Source organism: Galeopterus variegatus, unplaced genomic scaffold (assembly GCF_000696425.1).
Source record: "Galeopterus variegatus unplaced genomic scaffold, G_variegatus-3.0.2 Scaffold4211, whole genome shotgun sequence".
In the NCBI taxonomy this organism is placed as follows: Eukaryota; Metazoa; Chordata; class Mammalia; order Dermoptera; family Cynocephalidae; genus Galeopterus; species Galeopterus variegatus.
This window is the reverse complement of record NW_007730322.1, coordinates 85,302-110,427: the sequence shown is the minus strand read 5'-3', so window position 1 is coordinate 110,427 and position 25,126 is coordinate 85,302. Positions and strand designations below refer to the sequence as shown.

Sequence of the window (25,126 nt, the reverse complement as noted above, 5' to 3'; positions counted from 1 at the left end):
TCTCTGAGACTCTGGCCCTTGATAAAGGCCCAAAGTTGACGGTAGAACAGGAACATGAAGAAAACCTGTCCCACAACCCAGGACCCTAAGCACAAGGCAATGCAAGAGGAATTTGAGGTTTGTGGAGTGCTGTGGGGAACTATAGCAACCACAAAGCCCCAGACCAGCTCAATTTCTGACACAACTTGTTTAATTCCACATTAATGGCCTAGCAAAAGCAGAAGTGTATTATTTGCAGACATAAGTACTATTTCCTACATCCACTATCCAATAAAACATTAAAAGATACCCGAAAAGAGGGTGGAAAAATAACCCACTGTTTAAGAGAAAAGAGTTGAGAAAACTAGACTCACAGATGGCCCACGTATTGAATTTATCTGATACGAAATTTGAATTAATTATTAGTAATATGTTAAAGGCTGTAGTGGAAAAGGTGCATGTAGTTTGCAGAATTTTGAGATAACCCACGAGAATTCTTGTCCCCTGACGCACTCTGTGTAATTCCCTCCCCGTCAATGTGGACTGTGAATGCGGTAGATTTCACTACTATAATTAGGTTATGCTATGTGACAAAGGTAAAGAGATTTTGCAGACGTAATTAGGATCCCCCAAATCAGTGGATTTTGAGTTAAACAAAAAGAAGTTTACTGTGGGTAGGCCTATTTAATCCTTTATAAAAGACCAGTAATTTGAAGTATCAGAGTTTCTCCTGCTGAACTAATGAAGTAAGCTGCTTTGTTATAAGAGGGTCCATGCGAACATTGTGTGGCAAGGAATTGCTGGAGCCTCTAGAAACAAAGAGGGCCCCAACTGACAGCCAGTAAGAGTTGGGGGACTTCAGTTCTACTGCATAAACTGAATTCTGTCAGCAAAATACATAAGCTGAGACTCTCCTCTGATTTAAGCATTGTGAGATCCTCAGTAGAGAACTCAGCTATGCTGTACCTAAACTTCTGCCTAAAAACAAACAAACAAACAAACAAAAAAAAACAAAGTGACTTCATAAATGGGTATTGTTTTAAGAGTCTAGGTTTGAGGTAATTTGTTATGCAACAATAAAAAGCTAATATTGTGAAAAACATGCTTGAAAAGATAGAGAATTTCAACAGAGAGGTGGAAACTATAAGAGAGAGTAAAAAGAAATGATAGAAAAAAATATATAGTAGCAGAGATAAAGGATGCCTTTGGCTTCCACTTAAGAGTGAGGACATGCGGTATTTCTCTTTCTGTGCCTGGCTTATGTCACTTAATATAATTTTCTGCAGGCTCATCCATGCTGCTGCGAATGGCAGAATTTCATTCTTTTTTTTTCTTTAATGACTGAGTAATATTCCATTGTGTCTATATACCACATTTTGTTTAGTTAATAATAATGTATCAATATTGGTTTATTAATTGTTATAAATGTACCAAACAAAGTTAGAATGTTAATAATGGGAGAAAGGGGGTTTGGGATAGATGGGAGAACTCTATACTGTCTTATTAAATTTTGTTTAAGTCAAGAACTGTTGTAAACAATAAAGTCTATTTGAAAAATAGATAAACACATTAGTACCAAAGGTGGATCAGATGAATTGGAGTATACTGTTATAAAGTACTTCCACATGTGTAGTGTATACTTTTTGAAGTTAGACTGTATGTTATTAAACTTATATTGTAAACCCATGGTTAAACACTTAAAGTATTTATTCAAAAAAATAGGAGAAACTGTGTATATGTGTGTGGGGGGCTCTGTGCGTGACTGTATTTTCTGATCAATTTTTCTGTAAATCTAAAACTGCTATAAATATAAAGAAAAAACTAAAATAAAATAAAAGTTAAAAAATAAAAATTAAAAATAAAACTATTTTTAATGAGCAAGTGGTGGAGATAAAATGGAATTACAAAAAATACTCAATCTAAAAGCAGCAGAACTAGGGATAAAAGAAACAAAGAATGTGGAAAAATTAGAAATGACCAGCAAAATGATAGATTTTAATCCAACCATAACAATAATTATATTAAATACAAGTTGTCTAAACACACCAATTAATTCATGAGATGTAGTAAAGAAAAAACTATGCTATCTACATGAAACTCACTTTAAATGTAAAGATATAAATAAATTAAAAGTAAGAGAATAACAAAAGATACATCATGCAAACACAAATGAAATGAAAGCTGGAATGACTAGATACGCTTAAGAACAAAAAATATTTACAGGGGTAAAAAGGGCATTAAGTAATGATAAAAGAATCAATTCATCAAGAAGACATATTGATCCTAAATGCATTTGCATTTAACAACAGCTTCAAAATACACAAAGCAAAAGCTGATAGAACTGAAAGGAGAGACAGAGAAGTCTACCATTGCAGTTGGAGAATTCAACACTTTTATCTCAATAATTGTTATAACAAATAGAAAATCAGTAAGGATACAGAAAATCTGAAAACTGCTATCAACCAACCTGACGTAATTAATATTTATAGAAAACTCTAACCAGCAATCATGAAATACTCACTTTCGTTTTCAAGTACACATGAACATTCAGCATGCTAGAACAGATGATTCTGGGCCATAAAACAAAACTCAACAAATTTAAAAGAATTGAAATCAAACAAAGGTCTTTAATTCTAATAAAATGAAAATTAGAAATCAATAACATAAGGATATATAAAATATGCACAATATTTAAAAGTTAAATAACACACATCTATAACTCCTGAATGAAAGAGAGGGCCACAAAGGACATTAGAAATATTTTTTAATTGATTGAATATTAAAAATAAAATATGTTAAAATTTGCGGGAAACAGCTAAAGAAGCATACACTTTCTGTATGACCCAGAATTCCACTTTTTAGTTATTTAGCAAAATAAGTGAAAATTTATGTGCGCACATATAACCGTATGCAAATGTTTAAAGCAGTCATATTCATAACAGCCAAAAACTACAAAGAAATCAAATGTCCTTCACCTGGTGAATGAGCAACCACTGACCTAAAGGGGTGATTTTTTTTACAGCATCTTCCTATGGGGCCTCTTTATCTGAATAACAGGACTCAGGAAAGAAAGATGTGTACAATTCACATTTTTTTGAAGGGTTATTGTTTATTTTAATTCAGACAAATAATCAATTTAACACATTTTACTGAAATAGTGATTCTGATTTCTGTGCCAAACCATGGACAGTAAATTACAGCTTGAAAGAATACAAGGTTGTGGAACAGTGATTTAAAGTAATGAGATTTGGGTTATACGTGATTCGTTTTAAAATTCTTTGTACACTCTTTTATAAATTTTGTGATTAGAGAGCAATATTTAAAACTTATTTAAGTACTAAATGTCATTTACTTGGAAAACCAAAATCTCAGCTCTATAGCTTGTTACTATAATTTTTTCAAAGGGCTTTTGTTAATTAGTCTCCTTGGTTAAATTTTGTGGCTTGGATTGCCTCAGTATCAAGGTTACTCCGGCAGAGATCTAAAGGTTCTTTGCATTTGTGTTTTCAGCTTGATTCAAACTGTATCAAACCTTACCATGTTGACAAAATTGACCATTCCCCAAATTCGATTCCTTAGTTTACTGTAAGGATGACTATTCCTGCGATACTGGAAATATAAACATTATATCAACATTCATTAATAATAGGAATCAAACAAAAGCTCAACCAAGTACTTCATTTGTTATGAGATATTAAAAAGAAAAAAAAAATCATTGGCACAGTAAAGAAAGAGGTCTCCTTCCGATCAGCTAAAAACTGGGCAACTTATGCAGAAATATGTTTTTTGATGTAAAATAACTAGATACAGCAGTTTATAAAGACATGCTTTGGCTTAGCATTACATTAAGTTTTTTCTTTCTAACTTTGTTCCCTTTTCACATTACATTATATTAAATACATTGATTTATTAAAGCAACTGATTTGTGTTCTTTAGAGACAATTTTTATCACAGTGATGAAGCACTAATGAAAGTTCCACAACAACCATTATGTTGCAAACAATTAGCAACCCTATCAGGACCCCAGTGCCCATGGTGGTCACAAACTAAGGGACATATGAGGGTACTTCAAAAAATTCATGGAAAAATAGAATTAAAAGATAATTCAAATCTTTTAATGAACTTTTTGAAGATTTCTCGTATAATCAATCAAAAACACCCTGGAACCAGAGATGTGCTGAAGGACAGGAAACTGTGGCTATCTCTGTGCTGCAAGTATCCTCTAGTTAATATTCCAGTGCCCCCCCCATTATCTTAAATATCTAAATATCTCCAAAATATAGCATTAGAATCTCTCCAATTTTCATCTCCTACCCGCTAAACTGACTACGCTCTGATTTTAACTGCCACTATTCCATTGAAACTTTTCATGGTAGCCCACAAATGTCCTCTTAATTATCAAATGCACTGAACACTTTTTTCTCGTCTTTCTGGTCATCTTGTCCACATTTAATATTGACCATTTTCTTTTCCTAGAAATTTCTTATCATCTTGGTTTCTATTACTGCACACATGCCTAGTGTTTTATTGTGGGTTCCTCTTTTCCCACTGTCCCCCTTAATTTCGGATGGCGAATATGTTTCACACCAGGATTCCTGTTGATCAATTGGTAAGGATTGCCTAAAATAGGCTGTTGAGAAAGATTCTGAGGCCATCTTAGGATCATAGGTTTAACACACTTTATCAATCAGTGATGTCCAACCAGAAGAGAGCGGGGTCGGGTAGGAGATATGAGTTTTGCGTTCTTACTACCAAACCTTTATTAATGGTTGGCGTTCCCCAGGATTTGGGCATCTGTGTACTGCTCTTCTGTCAGCTTGCTAGCTCTGGGCATACCATCCATCCGATATACTCACTTTACTTCCCTTCTTAAACCCCTCAGACTACCTTTAAGGTATGTAAACTCTCATCATGTTTTCCAAAAGTTGCCTTTGTTTTTCCTCTTCTATCTGACTGGAGTGCCCAACTTTCTACCCTTTGCTTGCTCTGCTGCCCTTTTTACTTGGCTAATACATAAAATAAAGCAACATGTGCAAGAAATGTGCATGTAAAGCCCTGTTTAATACACTTAAAACCACACCAAGCAAATCTCCTCCTGGTATCTGGGGTAAAATATTAAATTTAATAAACTGTTCTGAGTCTTTGTGAATAAATATATTATTAAGAGAGAAGCTTCTTGTATCATTCTTTATAAAAGTTAATGTGTTCTTACCAACATACTAAGCCTATCTGTTGATCTAGTGCCTACAACATACTAATTTCTTTGAAAAAAATTTTTGATAAGTTAATTGTAGTTGCTCCTGTTTTTTTTTATGTGCAAAATTGTTGTGTCTTTCTTTCCAATTATCTTTCTTTCCATAGATCTTACTTCATTTGTTCCTATTACATAGGCTAGGAATTTCATTAAAATTGCTTAAAAAAAATTTGTTGACAATGAACAAATGTATCTTATTCTCAGTTTTGGAGGGAAAACTTCCAACATTTTATTATTAAGTTTAATGTTTATACAGAATAGAATTTTGGTAAATATTCCTTATTTTCTTCCACGTCTTATTTCCTAAGAATTTTATCACGAATGAGTGTTAAATCACACACATATATACATTTGAGATGTTCGATATGATCACATGGTTTTTAAAAATCTATTAACATTAAAGCAAAACAATATTTGTATTACTGAAGTAAACCTTCATTGTCATGCAAACATTTTTGGATATCTAGTAGATTGGGTTTGCAAATATTTTTAGGGCATTTTCGGTTGTGCTTATGAGTGAAATTAACTTATAATTTTACTTTCTCATAACATACCATTGTCTGGATCTCATATTAATTTTGTCATTGATTGTTGCAATGATGACTCTTAAGAAATCACAACTCCAGGTATCCATACCCATGTGTAAGTTCTCTTCAACATTGATTATAGGGTTGGTCATAAGACTTTGGCTAATGAAACATTCATAAATGTAGTACAAGCAGAAGCTTGAAAAGCTCTTGCACATTAGAGCCTGGCCTCTCTCTTAATTTTGACACCCACCTAGGATATGAGGAAGCACAGGCTAGTATTCTGGAGACACACAGTCAGCTGAAACCCAGCACCATAATCAAGACCAGTGAGTAAGCTCATCTAGATCTGCTAGCATACCAGTGGAGCCATCAGATTATAGCTGCTGAATGACTGACCCCCACCAGGTTTTGAGCAGTTTGTTACACAGCAGTAGATAACTAATACAAAGGTTATAATGTCATTATAAAATGTGTGAGGACTTTCCCCTCTTTTCCTATTCTTCATAACAGTACGTATAAGATAGTTTGTTATCTATTATAACAAACTTTGGTAAAATCTGTTTTTAAACTAATCTAAGCCTTGTATCTTTATTTGTTGATGGATTGTGAACTACTTATTTAAGTGTTTAAATTTGTTGTTAATCTTTTTGGAGGTTTCTATTTTTTCTTGGGTCAGCTTGGTAACATTTTAATACATACTTCTGCTTGTAAATTTATTGATACAATATTTTTTCATATATTTTTAGTAATGTGTAACCTCTATTGTGTTTACAGTTATATTTTGCTTTCTAATTTTACTTCTACTTCTATTTTTCCTTAGTAAATATTGTAGGAAGTTTGTCTATTTCTTTAATCTTTTAAAGGATCTGGTATTTGGCTCTGTTGATCTACTTGACTGTTTCTTTTTTTTTTGCTTGTTTCATTTTTATTAATATTGCTTATTGCTACAATTACTTTCTTCTTTCTTCTTATACTGTGTTTCATTTTCTAACCTTGTCATGTAAAGACTCTTAGTTCACTTATTTTTTCATCTGAAGGAAAAGATAATACCATTCCCCATATCTGTGCATGACATAGGCTTATGATTTTCGCTTTCCTGTGCATAACATTTGCCCTGCCCATGGTTACAGGCAGACAGAAAATTTCCTTTATTCTTGTAGTTTCAGTGGACCTTGTCTAGTTTTCTTTTCAGGGATAGGGCAGCCCCTTATGGCTCTAGGAATTATCCACAGTACTCATTTTCCAAATTTCAGCCTTTTGCTCCTAAATAAGTTTAATCCCTCAACTCATTATATCTGTATTCCATATACTGTACATCACCAAGACTTTGAATTCTATTTGCTGTTGCAACAAAGATTTATTTCTTCATTTCTCGCACTTGGGGATTTTGGGTATTTTCTTTTGAGCTCAACTATAGATTGTTAGCATGTTTTCAATTTTTTTTATGTTGTTCAGCATTTCTATTCATTTGTATTCAGGAAGGGGTTCTATTTTGTATTAATCTACTATATTGCCAAAGGACCCAGTAATCTCTTATACACATCTGTTCTGGGGAGTTAAAAACAGAACTTTGAGCCCAGAATGGAACTCTGAGTAGAATACTTTTTTCTGTAGGTTAGAATCACAACTATAGATTTATAAGGATGAGCGAAGACCAAAATGTTCACTTGAAAACTTACCACATTATCATCAGCAACAATGAACAGTTCCACATACTTTTCATGATGGATGCTCTGGAAATTTATGAAAAATTCAACGAAGTATGGTTAACATTTTGCATCTTAACATTTTAAGTTGAAAACAAGTCTAACATTTTCAAGGTAACAAATGTTATTTATACCTCCTACAGAGTGGATGCCCTCCCCCTGCAACTTCATTGAGGCTTAATCCCCACTGTGACAGTTTTAAGAGGGTGGGAAATCCTATTATGGTAATTGAAAGGTGGGGCCTTGAAGAGGTGATTAGATTGCAAAACCATGCCTCAGTGAATGGATTAAAAATGGTGGCCAGGGGAGTGGTTCTGAGGGCTTTAAAAGGAGAGTGCACAAGGAAATATCTCTCTCTCTGCTCTGCCATTTTCTGCCATGCGAGACCCCTGCATTGTTGTAAAGACACCACCAAAGAAAACCCTCACCAGATGTGTTCCCTGGGCTTTTGACTTCCCACCCTCTTAGACAGTAAGCAATAAGATTCATTTTCTTACAAATTACCCAGTTCTGTGTATTTTGTTATAAGAAACAGATTAAAATAATACCAGAAGGTGAGGTGCATGAGTATATCTAATAATTTTATGAATTTACCTAAATAAGACTCTCTCTATTATTAAAACATGTGGCCCTATACATTATATTTTAATTATCCTGAAGCAACATTCCGTATTTGACTATCTTTTCTTCCTTTGTTTAGTCTTTCAGGTCAAATAAGTATTATAAGTACTCGTGAATAGTTTTTAATATGTAGGGTTTTTTGTTTTTTCATCTACAAAGTTAATGCTTCATAACTAAGCTCATGTAAAAACCACACATCTGTAGCTGAGAGCTAAAACAGAACTGACTGGTTAACAGGACTGACCATTTTTCTTCTCCTCTCCCTGCCCGCCAATGTCCTAATTTGCAGTAGTCTCAATTCCAAGGAAACATGTATAAATGTTGCTAATTACAGGTCTTTTATTTCCATAAAACATCAATACCAGGAAATTATTCTAAGTTTTCAGTTTTCAGTGTACATGCACTGAGGGACATGCGTATTCTCTGAAAGCAAACCAGAGACACACATTTCAAAGATCTAACTCGTCTATTCCTTTGTGGACTAAGTAATCATTTATTTGTTGAATTACTCAGTCAAGAAACATCTGTTAAGTATCTAGTGTGTTTCAGATACTGTCTGGACCATTAACATGTAAGAAGATAAACAATCATATAGCAGCTTACAGGCTAGCATCTACTGGGAGTTTAAGGGGATATGAACTAGCTGTCTAGAAAAGCCTAAAACACAGAAGATTCTGTGGGGATTAAGCCTCAATGAAATTAACCCACCAGAAATTAAATCTGTTGATATCCTTAATTGTCCTTCACCATTAAAATATTTGGCCTGATGAAAGGGAGAGAATATGGCTTGTCATCAACCCCCGACACCCACACCCCACCCCACAAATGGCAGGAAATGCAAGAAAAAACAATATCGAGGATAGGTTTCAGGACATTGTACATTTCATTCTTTCCAACCACTTATAGCCCCTATTGCTGTCAATCTATATTTAGGGTTGTAGACATGCCTCTTTCTTAAAATTGATGAAACAAACTGAGATTTACTGTAGGGACTGGACACTTTCTATATAGACAACAAAAACAGTAGTTTGAATATCAGACTTCTGACAATGAAGTGTTAGATTCAGAGAAGCACATAGATTTCACCAGCTGGACTTATTAGTCTCTCCCTCAAGATCATAAGGAAATGATTTACCTGGAGTAAAGATGGTTTAATAATTGAGTACTCACTTCAATTTTGGAGTCTTCCTTCAGTTTAGTATCCCTTGGAACAGTCTTCCTTGTAAAATTGTGCTCTGCACAAGAATAATTGGCAGCATATGGGACCCGTGGGTTATATTTGAACACCAAATGTTCTCCCTCATCTGAGTATTTCATTGGTTCAATGAGGTACCTTTGGTCATTTACTCTGAAGAATCCCCTGTAAAAAGTGGGTACACAACGTGCATTCAAGATCTATAATTACTCTGTTCCACCTTACTGACATTGCCTTTTCAAGAAAGGGAAGTTACAAAGCCAGCGCCACATGAACATGTTTTCAGGTGCTTTGAGTGGCAAAGGATGAAATGACATGTGGCTTCTGATTGAATTAATACATTTTTCTTTTTTTTTTTTTTCCTTTTTCCTTTTTGTCTTTTTTTTTTCGTGACCGGCAATGGATCGCAACCCTCGGCGTTGCTCCCGCACCTCGCTCAGCCAGTGAGCGGCCGGTCTGTATGTGGGATCCGAACCCTCGGCGGGAGCGCCGCCGCGCTTCCCAAGCGGCGCACTGTAGCAGTGCGCCACCGGGCCGGCCAAATTAATACATTTTTCTAAGAGTCAACTTATCTGGATTTTCAGAAGAAGTTTGACAGTCTGATCTCTGCGTTGAATATTGGTAGAGCAGCATCTCCCACCTGTGGTTGTGGACTGTTGACAAGTCTCGGAGTTTTTGCAAAGATATTGTGAATTTCTATGTTGATCATGCATTAATGGCAGAGTAAGTATGTGAAAGCACAAATACTACTATGTGGTAATTTTGTCATTACATGGGTTCTAATTCTTGAAAATACTGGGAATTACTCAAGTAAAGTCCTCATAATTGAACACAGAATTTCCTTGTTCTTCTACCCTTTACCTCCTCACATTGTCCTCCTCCCACCTTGAGCCCAAGATCTGTAGAGAACTATAGGCTTCACCTCTGGCTTTTTACTTTCTACAGATTGGAAACACAGCCTGATTTAGTAAAAAGCTAAATTAGCAAAGCATTGTGGTGTACTGGGAATTCACATAGCAGTCAAGAGACCTGGATTTTGGACTCGGTTCTACCACTGGCAAACAGAATGTTCAGGAGCAAGTCTCTGATTTCAATATCCTGATCTATACACAAGAGGACAGGCTAGATGATTTCCAGTCATCTTCCAACTCTGAATCCCTTGATCATATACTGCAAAAGCTGCCTTGCTCATTAGACATCTTTTTGTTGAACATGAACATAAATCATAGCCCACAGAGGATACTCCCTGCTGAAAATACACAGTAGTTCTTTTCCCACTAATTTTTCTGTTTATCAGAGAAGCAATAAGAGAAGTGAATGTCTTTGAAAATGCATACAAAGACTCATGAAGGAAATAGAAATATACACTGTATTCATTACCTCAGACCGTTACATGTGCTGATACTGGCAGCAGAATCAAATTCATGTATAATGGATCCTTGGTAAAAGCAGTGATCCTAAAATAAAAAACAGTCTATAAATATAACTATAAATGCTGATATTATATAAATATTAAAATCTAAATGTTTTTCTGGTCGGAATACATCAGGACAGTCGAACCTCAGTATTCATGGAAGATTGGTTCCAGGATGTCCTGCAGATACCAAAATGCATGGATGCTCAAGCTCCTGATATGAAATGGTGTAGTATTTGCAACTACACACATCCTCCTGTATACTTTAAATCATCTCCAGATTACTTGGAATACCTAATACAATGTAAATGTTATGTATTGTTTACAATACAGTATAATACGTCTGTGCATGTTCAGTACAGATGTTATTTTTTTTCCAAATATTTTTGATCTGCAATTGGTTAAATCCACTGATGTGGAACCCATGGACATGGAAGGCTGACTGTATTTTATCCTGACAAGTTACAGTTATGTTGGTTTGTGTATTCATTCATTAGGAATATTTGAGCCTGCTTTACAGACCTTTTATTTTAATTGCACAATTACTTTGTGTAAAGCAATGTATGCATTCCTCCTTCCCACCCAAATTTAAGTCTATTATTAGATGACACCAGTTTCAGAAATGTGACCTTTTTCCTTTTTACTCCTTTAATTCATTCTGAAATTTTTTACCCAACTAACTGTCCCATGCTAATATTGTGCTTCCCAGTTGCCTATGAATTCAAGCCAAGTTCTTGATGATCACCAGAATTAGGTCTCGCTCTCCAACCCGTTCCCTTCATGCTTTTCCCTCCTGCCTCTCTGCTTCAATTAGTTGGCACCTTTACTACTCTCTACTTGATGCTTTGCCCGTGGTGATGCCATCCGGTCATTATTCTTCCCATCACTTCCATCTGTTCAACTCCTGTCTATGGATGACACTTTCCATGGGTCTCCAGGGATCTCACACCCTCACAGTTCAAAAACCACTTCCTGCATAAAAGAATGTTCCCACGTTTTTCTCCTATCCTATTTTGAAAAACTGCATGATTACTTAGATCTTCTAGAAGTTGACAGTTGCTTTAAATAGAGGAAATAAGTTTTTAAAAGTATACTTTTGGTAAGAGAGAATAATGTTGTTCTGGGTTAGAAGTCTGCAGAGGGCATTTTCTGGAAAGGGGGATGAAGGTATAAAAATAGAATTTGTATCCACTGGAATAATATTAATAATTAATGACCAAAGATTTATTTGGAGAATAAAGAAGAGCCCTTAATGTTGGTGCATCAGAAAGACTGGGCAAGTGGATGTGAACCACACAGGGTCAGATTTGACCGAGATTTTAAAGTTGTTTGGTATCTTCAGATTTTATCCATTTAGTTTGATTGCATTCTCATCAGGGAATACCTTATGCTTCTTTGGTGTCCTGCTTTACCTTTCTCTCAGACTTAACACCCTATTGGGAATATAGAAGACAGTTTAGTAAAGAAAGATATATTAGCAGTCACTGATTTGCTTGACAGGCAGTCATCAGCCTCCTTCAGGGTTTAGAGGGTCATATTTTCCATTCCAGAATCATTCAGTGAGAGTAGTCAGTTCGGGATTCATTTCTGATGTAGCATTATCTTGAGCAGCTTGTAAAGCTAGAATCGAGTTTCAAAATTACATCAGAAATGAGTAGTATCAGAGAAGAGACATAGGAAGTTTCTACACAATACCATGATCTGAGGGTGCCTGGTGATGGCTTCGCCTGCTGTGGTGTAGTATGTTTCACTGTAATTCGATGCTAGGAACTCCCTGAAAAAGAGGTCAGGGAGTTATTGAGACTTATTCATTCTAAAACCTAAAAGATAAAACCAATCATGGGATGAAGAAACCTCCAAGCTACTTTCAAACTTCAGTGAGGTTTCTGCTGAAAATAGAAAAAACAAAATCAAGCCCACTCATATGAAAGCCTTTTAACCTACATTTCATGGTAAAGACCATAGAAAAGCCAGAAAAAGATTCTGACAATTTTAGCAAGACAACATTTAAAAAAAAACTGAGAGAAAATGTTATCTAATTAAAAATCTATCACAGAGCCAAAATTAATGCAAAAAAGTATGTGATATACGTGATACATATATCTTAATATATAGTAACCCAACAGCTATATATTTAGATAAAACAACATGTATTAGTTATAATAAATTTAGAAAACACAGAAAAGTACAGAGGAAATTCTTCAGAATTCCACCAATGGGAGAACCACCACTGCTGATAATTTCATGTAATGCTTCACAGTCTTTTCTCTGCACAAGTAAAAAGATATTTCCTGAGTTATCAATAATTCTTCTGCTTGTATGACACCGAAAGCAGCTAGTGCTGTGTATCTTCAATGCCTCAGGAGATGAATTCCACAAAAGAACTAAGGAACAAGAAAGGAAATTATTGACTTTTATTTTACCTTGAAAAATAGATTTTTGAAGCTCATGTTAGAAACACTAGTCTTGAAAGTGAAGGCGTCGATGTGCAAGAGCTGAGCTTTGTGTATTTCCAAAGTTTAATAATGATAAGCTCAAGACCGTCTTCTACAAATGATAGGCTGACGAAAGTGAAAAAGAAGCCCGGCTGCACAATCAACAGGATAAACTCTGTCTATAAGGAGTGAGTCATTTCCCCTCAGAATGTCAACTTTCTGTTCAATGGCACATAGTTAATTTTTCTTATTTATGCTGCTTTCGGTTTCATACAAGAAGAATAGTTAATTATTCTTATTCATGCTGACCTTTTTCTCTCTTTCTTCCAGCCTTCAGCCTACATATATACATAAATACTTCAGGCTATGCAGGACACTTATGGTCTCTGTTACACATTCTTTTTTTTTTATTGTTTGTTTTCACTGCAAATATTCTAAAATTTAAAAATCTTTATTAGGTTGAGGGGCATACCCAAATAAAAAATATGCCCTATTTGGCCCACCAACCATCATTTGCTCACCCCTAATGTATTATCATGTTAATCTTCAAGATTACCTGTGAACTACCTTAGAAAAGGAGGGACTTTTTCTTCCTCTTTTTGTGTCTCTCTGGTTCCTAAAACAGTGTTTGAAATATTAACAGTATTCAATAAATAAATGCTGAACTAATGTTCAAAATGAACTAAATACAGAATTTCACTCTTGCTGTGACTGAATATGATACTATCAGACACAACATTCCATATATAATAATTTAATTCTGCACAACATAAAAAAAACAAGTATGTAAAGGATTGGGGTACTGAGTGAGAGGAGACAGACTCTGGAAAGCTGCCAACACATGGCAGCTTTATAAGAAGGCACAGCAAAAGGTGAATTTTCCATGTGTACAGCTTTTAGCTTGAAATCAGACTAACATCTGCCATGTAGAAAATGGCTAAAGCTCTACTAGGAAATCACAGTCTTTCTGATACAAAAACCCACAGAACAGAGTGGGGAAATCACAGTTGGAGGAATACATATGGTAATCATGAAAATAAAAAAGACAGAGATGAGAAAATCCTCATTTCTGGAAACAAACCTAGGCTCACACTCAGAATTATATGAAGGACAGACTAAAAGTAGCCCTGCTAAGAATAAAATAACTGAATTAAAATTTGAGCCACCATCTAAAAGAGTTTATAGTTTGAGTCCAACAAAGTCAATCCCCCAATAAAATAAAGTATTGGAACTCTTCAGCCGAACATAACAAAACCCAGAGTCTCTTCCACATAGCACTCAAATTGTTCATAATCCAAATTATACCATGTGTGAAGAAAGATGAAAATTTGAAATATTGTCGAGAGAAAAGATAATGAGTAGAGACCTACCGCAGTTAAGCCAGAAGTTGAAATAATATACCTGGATTTTAAAGCAGGTATTTTGACTATGCTCAATGAGGTAAAACACACACACACACACACACACAAAAACTTGAAATGTGTGAAGATATGAAACCTCAAAAAATAAATGGAAATTACAATTTTTAAAAAATGAAAATTTATAATTGAAAATATCCTAAATAAAAAGTTCAATTGATGGGGTTAAAATAAGAATAAAATTGATAAAGAAAAGAGTTAATAAACCCAATGAAATATTAATAGAAATTACCCAACTTGAAGAAGAGAAAGAAAAAACAAGTAGAGCAGAACCTCAGAGACATGTAGATTATACCAGAAAGACTAACATGCTATAATTGGAGTTCTAGAAAGTGAAGAAAGCTGTGGCAGAGAAAAAATGGAAGAGTAATAGTTGAAAATTTACCAATTTGGAAAGACATAAATTACAACTTCAAGAAATTTGGCAAACATCCAACAGGATATATAAGAAGAAAATTACAGTTTTGCACATCAGTGTGAGATTACAGAGTATCAAATACAAAGACATAATCTTGAAAGCAGCAGAAGAAAAACAATGTAACATGTATTGGGGAACAGAAATTCAAGTGATAGCGAACATCTCATTAGCATCTACGTAGGCCAGAAGAGAGGAGATCAGCATCAATCATCCTCTTATGCTAAAAGAGATGGAAAATCTGTCAACCCTGAAATTTATATCCAGCAAAAATAGCCTTCAGTAGTGAAGGCAAAATAAAGATCTTTTTAAGCAGAAAAAAGCGAAGTTAAATTTTGTCAGCAGATCTGTACTACAACAGTTAGTAAAGGAGGATCTTCAGGCTGAAGGGAATGACAGCAGATGAAAAACTGAACCTCTAACAAAGAATGGTAAAATAAAAAATAGTAAATAACTGAATAAACTAAAATATCATATATTCCCTTAATTTCTTTAACATGCATATGAATGTTTAGTGCCAGAATTATAACTATGCACCATGGAGTTAATGATGTATATAGTTGTGTGTATATATGACAACTTAGCATAAAGAAGTTGTTACTGTAAAGGGACTTATATGATAGCAACATTTTTACATTTCACATAAAATGATATTATATTAAATGTAAATGATATCTGTTAATAATTAATTGTAAATATATATTGTAAACTCTAAAACAGAAGTTAAAACTAATGCAGACAGTTACTGCTAAAAAGCCAATAGATTTATAAAAAGCCAGTAGGTTAAAAAAAAAAAAAGAATAAATAATAACGAATCCAAATATTAAAAGATTAAAAGGCAGGAAAGAAACCAGCAGAATAAATAACAGAAGAAACAAACAGAAATGAAATATCACATCCAGCCATATCACTCATAACATTTAATGTTAATAGACTAAATATTCCAATTAAAAATCAGAGTTTATCCAAATTTATTAAAAATTAGGACCCAACTAATTGCCATTTTACAAGAGACATTTTAAATGTAAAGACACTGATATATTAAAAGAGAATTAATGAAAAATAGTACATTATGCAAATAGTAAACATAAGAAGGCTGGATGAGCTGTATTAATATCAGGTAACAAACTTCAAAATACAAAAAATGATTGACACAAAGATACGTTAAAAAAACACAAATGTTGGAAATTAATAACACACTCTAAAATAATCCATGAGTCAAAGAAGAAATTCCAAAGGAAATGAAAAAATATTTTGAAATAAATATTAATAAAATGCAACATATTGAGATTTTTGAAATGTATATAAATTAATACTTGAGGACAATGTTGTGATTTAATTACTTAAAAAATTTATAAAAGACATTAAACATTTCTATAAGAAGAAAAAAGAAAGCTCTAAAGTAGAATAAAGAAAATAATAAAAATAACAGAAGGGACCAGTGAAATAAATAAATTAGCAATAGTTACTGAGACTAAATTTTAGTTATTTGAAAAGATTGGCAAATTGATAAATCCTTTTAGACTGGTCAAGAAAAAAGAGGGAAAACTCAAATTACCAATATTGGAAATTGAAGGGGGTAATCACTAAAGATACTAGAATACACTGAACTTTCAGAAGAAGCAGAACTGTGGTTACTACAGGTGGGAAAGGAGGAAGAGAAGGGACATTAGGGAGAAATTAGTTAATGGACACAAAGAATGGTTACATTTTGTGATGATAGATATGCTGATTATCCTGATTTGATCATTACATATTGTACAGAGTACTGAAAATTAATTCTGTATCCTCAAAATATGTATAATCGATTTTCTTTCAATAAAAATAAATGAATCAATTAAAAAAACCCCAAAACACTGCAAGGTAGATATTATCTTACAAACATTGGAAATTGAAACTAAATAAATGAATGACCAATATCTAGGAACTTCTGCTTCCTAAAGCTATGCTTTTAAAAAAATTAAATAAAGAAGTTTAAAAACAGTATTATGAAACACTTTATGCCAAAAATGTGGCAACTTAGATGAAATAGACATTTTCCTTGAAAATTATAACTTGAAACTGACATAAAATGAAATAGAAAATCTGAATAACCTTCTATTAATGAAGTTGAATTTGTTATCATAAAACCTCCTTCCCAAACACACACACCAGAAAATCCTCAAAATACAGGTAGTTTCATTTGTGAATTTGTGAATTCATTTTTAAAAGCAATAACATCTTTTAGAGAACAGAAGAGGAGAAAACACTTCTCAACTCATTTTAGGAAGCTAACGTAATCACGAATTTGGCAGGCTCTGGGTATGCGGTGTTAAAATGTACCTCAAAGGACAGACAAAATAGACAAAATGGACTCATTGTGGTTAAATGAGACACTCAAATTGTAAACAGAACCAAGGGGCTGGGCAGGAGGGAAAGGGCAGACCTGTAGCTCCCAGCTTGCAAGTGTGTATATTACTAACTGTTATGAAGTTTTTCTTTCCTGTAATAAGAAAAAGCAGCCTAATCTGCTATGGCTGGAAAACCTCCTCACCTGCCTTTGCAGGACACCTGTGCTTCCCTTCTCCTTCCTGAGGGCCCACAGTGAGTCCAATTAGACAGACTCCATGGATAACCTCCACATTAGAGGGGCCACATCAGAGCCAGCCCTGGCCAGCCTGTGGAGCCTGTGCAGTAGCACACATTTTCCCTTACGCTTACGTACACGTTCACTCGCTGTGCACACATATAGCCGTCTCCATACATATTCATAGCATTTCTCCAAGATCACTGAACATGCATGTAAACCTGATCCAGGGAGGTACAGACACCAGTCTTCTCCCTCTCTTGGTGGAGTGCATACATTTGATCTTGCCAGAGGTTGTGTTTCCCCAGTCTACCGATTATATCTTTCCCAGACAATAAAGTCTCCCTTTTCCTCTTTAGCAGATTTTGTGGTCCTCTTTTGTTAACAGCACTAAATTTATTTACTTGGTGGCGCTGAGAGAAGGGGGCAGTGTTGCCTATCATGTTAAACTGCTTTGCATGTGCACAATTCTCTAACATTATCACTCCGGGCCAATTATCGGAATCAAACGATGGCTAATATAAAAAGATTGGCTACTGGAGGCATAGGCAGACTGGTGTAATTTTGAAAGCAGGCATTTCTAAGTCAGAGTATCAGCAGCATCATGTGCTTATGAGCATTGTGACCTTGGACAAGTTTTAATAGTTGCAGTGCACCTATGATTCTTGCTCAGTAAAATAGAAATTAAACAATACCTGCATTCATATAGAAATTGTAGAAACTAAGAAATAACTTTGAAGAAACACATATAAAAATTGCTCAATAAATATTAGCTTCCTTTGTGCTGGAAATGTCCAAATATGCAGTCTAAATATATTATCAATATGGTTGTGGTATTAGGTTTATTCTATATTCAGAGTGAAGCGAGGGGTTTCTTGTTGGTTTGTTTTTAGCTAATTGACCAGTCTCAGTTTTCTGGCATTCTACTTAGCATTTCACGATTCTTCACGCTTTTAACTTTTGGGGCTCTGAGACAGAGCTATTAAAACATGTAGAAGTGGCCCAAAGAAAAACAATGGAAATTAAACAACAGCAACAACAGGTTGTTTTGGAGAGGGCTAATGAAGAAAGTTAAAGGTATTAGAATTACTTAGCTACACGAGATGTCTTGATAAAGGAAACTCCCCCCAGTTCTTAGCTTACTCTCCAATAGAACTTGATTTGATATCTATTATAAATAACCATAAAGCTGCTTTAAAAAACCATGTTTTTCAGATTTCTTTTGCTCCACTGATTCACAAATCGGTAATACAAAGTAGTAATGTATTAACCCTCCTCTTAGAGAGACTGTATGAACCTCAAAGAACTCCTCGTACCCTGAATAATTTGGGGTTAATTCAGGAACTGGAGTAATATAGGGATTAATTTAAGAATTGGAGAACAGTCTCTATCATTGCTTTTAAGCTTCTGAGATGCAATGGGATTATATGTGAAGAGCTTTTATTTGAAGAGGAAGAATTCAGATTGTTCATAAATGACAATGTCGAGGAATTCACCTTATCAGTAGTTTTTATGAAAACTGGGATTCCACAGAGTATTAAATCCGTAAGGTATTGAATCACAATAGAACTTACCTTGATCTTAGAAGATGAAGTATTAAGATTTTTCTATTTAGTCTTATTTCATACAGCAATTCTTCTTCATAAGCTTCCTAAAAAACGAAATTCCTCATGTGAGTTCGTTTAGTGTGTGCGGGGGCTGGGTGGGATGGTGGGAGGAGAGGGAGGTTGTCTACTTCCCACAGTCTACCCAGTGATCCTTCCCAGCAAAATGATCAATACTCATACTGATAGAGCTGAATTTAAAGAGAGCTAATATTATAATGAGGATTTTACACACTTTTAATAAATAAATTTTCGAAAGGGGACTGGCCAGTTAGCTCAGTTGGTTAGAACTTGGTGTTATAATTCCATAGTCAAGGGTTCAGATACTCTTACTGGCCAGCTGCCAAAAAGAAAAAGAAAAAAGAAAAAAAAGAATTTCAAAGGGCTTTTTCCCCCTAATTATAAAATAATGTAAAATGTAAAATGCCTAGTTTACCCTCAGCCAGGGATATACAGTTACTGTGTGTCCATGCGTCATCTCCCCTCTACACACATCCTGTTTGTCTTTTTAACAAGTTTGCACATACTGCTTTATAGTCTGCATTTTTACTTTACAATAAATTATGATTATTTTCTATTCAAATAATTTTTCTTATAGCATTGTTTTATGGCTGCAAATCACAATGTGCATGAAACTTCATTTATTTAATTACATCTATTATCAGAAATTTTGTTCAGGTGTTCAATGTAGTTAGTGTTGCATTGTCAATGATGTGGAAAAATGTAAGGCTTTTGATAAATATTGCCAAAATATCCTAATGAAAGGTAGAATAAATTCAGAACTTCAGCAATCTATAGTAGTTCCTGTTTCCTTGCCTTCTTACCAATAATAGATATTATCATTAGTAAAATTCTTTTAAACAGTGAAATTATAAATTATTGTGACAAGTTGTTTTCTTTGATGACCATTTCCATTGATATTTCTCTTGTTTATTTATTTATTTACAGTTTTTATATGACTTTCTAATTCATGTCCTTTCACCATTTTCTTTTGTGGTATTTTCTTTATCATTCATAAAGATTCTTTATAATTTAAGGCTTATATTTGTCGGTTGTATGCACATTTCTTTTAAGTTTGTTGTTCATTCGTTTATTTGACAGCTGGTATTTCAGGCACAGTGATAATATGGAAAATACAATGGTGCAAAACATGGAGGTGCCTGTCCTCATGGAGCCCCAGCTTGACAAAGAAAAAAAAACAGACAGCTAAGCACGTTTGTTGGAGAGTCATACACCTCATAATAGGAGAAATGCAAGGACTGTTCCAGGGATATTAAAAGGAGGAGTCAGAGACAGGCAAGAGCACATGCAAAGGCCCTGAGGTAGGAAGAAGCTTGACATACTCGAGGAACAGAGAGAGATTCAATGTTGCTGGAAAATCCAGTGCAAGTTGAATATGAATAAGATGGATAGATAGGAAGGAGCTAATCATGCACAGCCTAGTAAATTAAGGATGTGAACCTTTTCCTAAGAGCTAAGAGCAGCAAAAGGTTTAGGCAGAAACATGCAGAAGAAAGCATGGTGTTTTATAAGGGCTTACCTATTACAGATAATAGGACAGCAAAAATCAATACTACAGATGGGGAAACAATTCGAAGGCTGTTGATGGAATGTGGGTGATTTGAACAGAGGAATAAAGAGCAGTAGATAATTTCATAAGATGTTTACATGCTATATAGACTCTACAAGCCTTAGTGATTGTTTAACGGAGGAAGTAAATGAGAAGAATCAAGAATGAGCCCAGGTTTCCGGTTTGTTTAAAGGTGCCACTGCTAAAAAGATGTGAAGAGGAGCAGGTAAGAGGTAGGGAGAAGGGAGCTTTGTATTTGTTGAATGTGAGCTGTGCATTAGTTGGGACCTTTTTGATTGCAAGTTCAATAAAAAAATTGGATCTTCATAATAAAGAAACAATTCACAGGCGGATAGGCAAGAAACTGGATGTTTAATCAAATAAGAAGGCTTGGGCCACATTTTATCACAGGATGGGGTATATGTGTAGGTGCATGTCTGTGAATGTATGAATGTGCATGTAACAGGAAGAAAACAAGACTTTTTAAATAAAATTTTGAATATGTGAATATGGATTTTATGTTAATTAATGTTAAGAAATCATTGTCAATATTGTCAAGCATAATACTATTTTTAATTTTGCTGCTAATATTGGTTTTTTAAAAATAGAGTTTTACTTTTAAATTGGGTCATTTTAAATTTACAGAAAAATTGTATGTTCTTGTACCCAGATTTCTCTGTTGTTAACATCTTACAATTCAATGGTGTATTTGACACAACTAATGAACCAAGATTGATGTATTATTAATTAAAGTCCAGATTTAGTTTTTGCCTAATGTCCTTTCATTCTTCCAGAATCCCATCCTAGATACCACATTACATTCAGTTGTCATTTCTTCTTAGCCTCTTCAAGACTGTGACATATTTCCCAAGTTTTCCTTATTTTTGATGACCTTGACATTTTTGAGTACTTATGAGGTATTTTGTAAGATGTCTATCAATTTTTTTTCTGTTTTTCTCATGGTTAGACTGAGATATGGATTTTGAGGTGAAAACCACAAAAGAAAGTGCCATTTTATCACATTATATCCAGAATACATACTACCAACATGAATTCTCACTGGTGATGTTAACCTTGGTAATCTGGCTGAGATGGCATTTGTCAGGTTCCTCCTCTGTAAAGTTACTCTTTTTACCCCTTCTACGCTGTACTTTTTGGAATGAAGTCACAATGCACAGGCCACCCTTAAGGGGTGGGGATCTTTGCTTCATCATCAGAATAGGAAAGTACCTACATAAATTATTTGATTCTTCTGTATGGGATATTTGTCCCTTCTCTCTCGTTTTTTTATTTATTCAGTCCATTCAATCCATATCACTATGGACTCATTGCTACTAATTTATACTTTGCGTTATAGTCCAAAACTATGTTATTTATTTCGTTGTTCAAGTTATGCCAGCTTTGGCCACTGGGAGCTATTTCATTCTGCTCCTGAGTTCTTTCGGCATGCCCCCATCAGTATGGGTTTAGAGTTTTTATTTTGTTTGTGTGTTTGAGCAGTTTTTGGCACTATACTATGCTCCAGGCTCATATTCTATATTTTCTGCCCCCATCCAGGTTCATCTTGGATATATATCTATGATGGACTTTTAATATCAGTCTTGATTAAGTGTTACTATAATAGATGCCAGAATAGCCCACCAGCTTCTGCACAGTAGGTGGTAGAAAGCTGGTGATCTCCCCTTAACTGAGCACCAAACTTCAACCAATACAAAGGTTTGAGAAGGTGAGAAAAGAGCTGAAGATCAAAGCAAAAATTATTTGTGATTATTGGAGAAAAATAATTAGGCATTATTTCCAAATGAGAGGGAATGGAGAGTTGCTTTTTTAAAAAATCATCTCAAGTCACGAGAAAGAGGTCTCAATGGGACCATTTGGAAAGTTGAAATGTATCTTTCACATGACTGAGAAACCTAAGAAGTGAGAGCCTGGAAAACTGGCTGCTCTCATGGTAAAGGGAAGAAAAATGATTGCATTGGGAAAGATTTGTTGGGGCAATGTACCTGTCAGTATTCTTCGTGAGCCAAATTAAAGACTTAGAGCTTAAAATGCAGGTGCCTAATGATAAATCTCTAAGGACATTCACCTAAAGTCTTACTACAGTGGGAATTGAGAATAACCTAATTTAGAATCTTGTTTCCTCTTAGGTACATTCGTTACGTTCTACAATAAACATTCATTACTTCTGAAAATAATATTTTAAATATTTTTAAAGTTAAAAACCTGAATAAACACCCTTCTGAAGAATAGGCCAAGCAGGTCTTTTTGTTCGTGAGAAAGTTGTCCAATTTTGCTACAGAATCTGTCTAGCAAATAAACCTGCACATCAGATCTCCGAGAAAGCAAAACTCTGGAGATTACATTCCATGGGCACCAGCTCAGAACAACTGAGGTTGCTTTGAATCAGCCTGGAAAGCTGTTGGTGAAACTTCTCACATAAACTGGAAAACTGAAAGTGGCACCTCCTAAAACCTGAACTTTGCTCTTTTTTGTTTCCTGAGCCATCGAGGGGGTGCTTATCCCCAAGCACATGCTGTAAGCTGAGTCCTCAGAAAAATGGAGACTCTTTTCTTCTATTTGCTTCTGGTTGGAGCCAGAGGCATTCTACATGCCTGTGAAAGCAAGACATCATATTTACTAAATCAAAACCTGTACCGGTATGTCATAACCATGGGTATGTCCAACATCCCGCTTCTGTTTCAGAGGAAGCCTTTTAGGACGAACCAGTTTTTGACCCTCTACTCCAAGGATTACTTTTTCTAAAAGGAAACACAAGGGGAAAAATCCACCTGACATTAACATTCATCCACTGTGACCAAAAACCATAATTGTTCTCATACAATTCACTTGTTCCCAATTAGCAGCCATGTACAGCTACACTGTGAAATGTCATCCCCACTTCATAGGTGAGGAAATTGAGACTGATATTTACAAATAAGGAAAATATAAGCAAAATTGAAAGGAAGCAAGGAAGTGAAAGCCCCTTGGCTTCTCCCATATTTTCACCTTGCTCTGCAGTTTTTATCTTTGTGGCTTTATTCTCCTCCTGCCTGTCTCTGGATTCTGCCTGCCTGCACAGGAGTGGCCTGTTTCAGTGTAAATTACCCAATTTTCTCTTCCAGAGACATTTGCATTTGAAGTCTTAAATCCCGTAGCTAAGAATAAGGCTTTGGCTTGTTAAAGTTTCGAGGGCTACATGGATTCTTCTATTCATGTCCTATCACATTGGCGGTCATCGTGAGTGAGCCCTGCTTAATGAAGGCGTAGCCCTTAAAGAGCAATAAAGAGCAGATGGCATAGACTTTTGGGGATATGTTCTCATTTGAATGAAAGTTTTACCAGTTTATTAGCTGTGTGACCATGAGTAGCATATCTTACCGTTCTGAATTATGAATATGTCTCATTTATCTTATTTGTAAAGTGGAGATATTAATATCAAATTTTAAACATTTAATTTTTTAAAATTTTATTTATTTATTTATTTTTTTCCATTTTGTCTTTTTTCATGTCCGGCAATGGATCGCAACCCTCAGTGTCGCGCCCGTACCGGACCGGGACCGGCAACGGGATCGCAACCCTTGGTGCTGCGCCCACACCTCGCTCAGCCAGTGAGTCGGAACCGGTCTGCATGTGGGATCCAAACCCTCGGCGGGAGCGCCACCGCGCTCCCAAGTGGCACACTGTAGCAGTGCGCCACCGGGCCAGCCCAAATTTTAAACATTTTAACACACGAAGTGGCTAATGGCTAGCACAGTGTCCACTAATGCTATAGGTATTCAGTAAATATCTACTCCTTCCTCCTTCTCAGTGTGGGTCACAGTGTTTAAGAGTGATATGGCATTACATAGAATTAAAGAATGTCACAATTAGCCATAACCTAGTCCAAGCTATGTTCTCAGCAAAATCACCAATGCACACAAGGTTTTTATCATTTACAATGTAAAGTTTGTGACTAAAGAGATATTATGTCATAGTATAATAAGAAAACCCTGATAAAAAGAGTAAGACATACCTGTAATATGAGAAATGAGTAAAATCATCAAAAATATATACCCAGGGAACATTCTGAATGGTTTTGGTAGAAAGAAGGGCTCATATGCGTGAGGAAAGATGAGTGCTGATCTTCGTCCTTGCTTCCCCCGAGAGGAGGAAGGACCTAACACACAGATGGGCAGTTTTGATGCAGCACAAGGAAGTGTACTTTGATGGCGTTACCCAACTTGTTATGCACTTGGGACTAAAACCTGGAGGTTGAACATCATGTACCAATTAGAGACAGCCACGGAGGTGGTGGTGGTGGAGGTGGGCTGGGTATTGATTCGTACTTCATGTCTAACACAAATACAAATATGATTCCAGATGCATTAAAACTTCAAAAGTGAGGGAAAAAAATCAAGACTGTCTTGGAAAATATTATTG

The 25,126-nt window shown here is 35.2% G+C and overlaps 1 protein-coding gene across 1 annotated transcript in view; it reads right to left on the bottom strand.

Moving 5' to 3' along the window:
- The window catches only part of ADAM7 (ADAM metallopeptidase domain 7), a 58,136-nt gene extending 33,365 nt beyond the window's left edge, over window positions 1-24,771 (bottom strand). Inside the window, exons 1-8 of the mRNA XM_008587005.1 lie at window positions 24,720-24,771; window positions 23,363-23,466; window positions 19,108-19,184; window positions 12,395-12,473; window positions 10,666-10,742; window positions 9,261-9,450; window positions 7,443-7,496; window positions 3,517-3,588 (exon numbers count right to left, since the gene is read on the bottom strand). Coding sequence (XP_008585227.1) covers window positions 3,517-3,588; window positions 7,443-7,496; window positions 9,261-9,450; window positions 10,666-10,742; window positions 12,395-12,473; window positions 19,108-19,184; window positions 23,363-23,466; window positions 24,720-24,771 — 705 coding nt within the window. The remainder of the gene's footprint in view (window positions 1-3,516; window positions 3,589-7,442; window positions 7,497-9,260; window positions 9,451-10,665; window positions 10,743-12,394; window positions 12,474-19,107; window positions 19,185-23,362; window positions 23,467-24,719) is intronic.
- Between the last annotated feature and the right edge of the window lie 355 nt (window positions 24,772-25,126).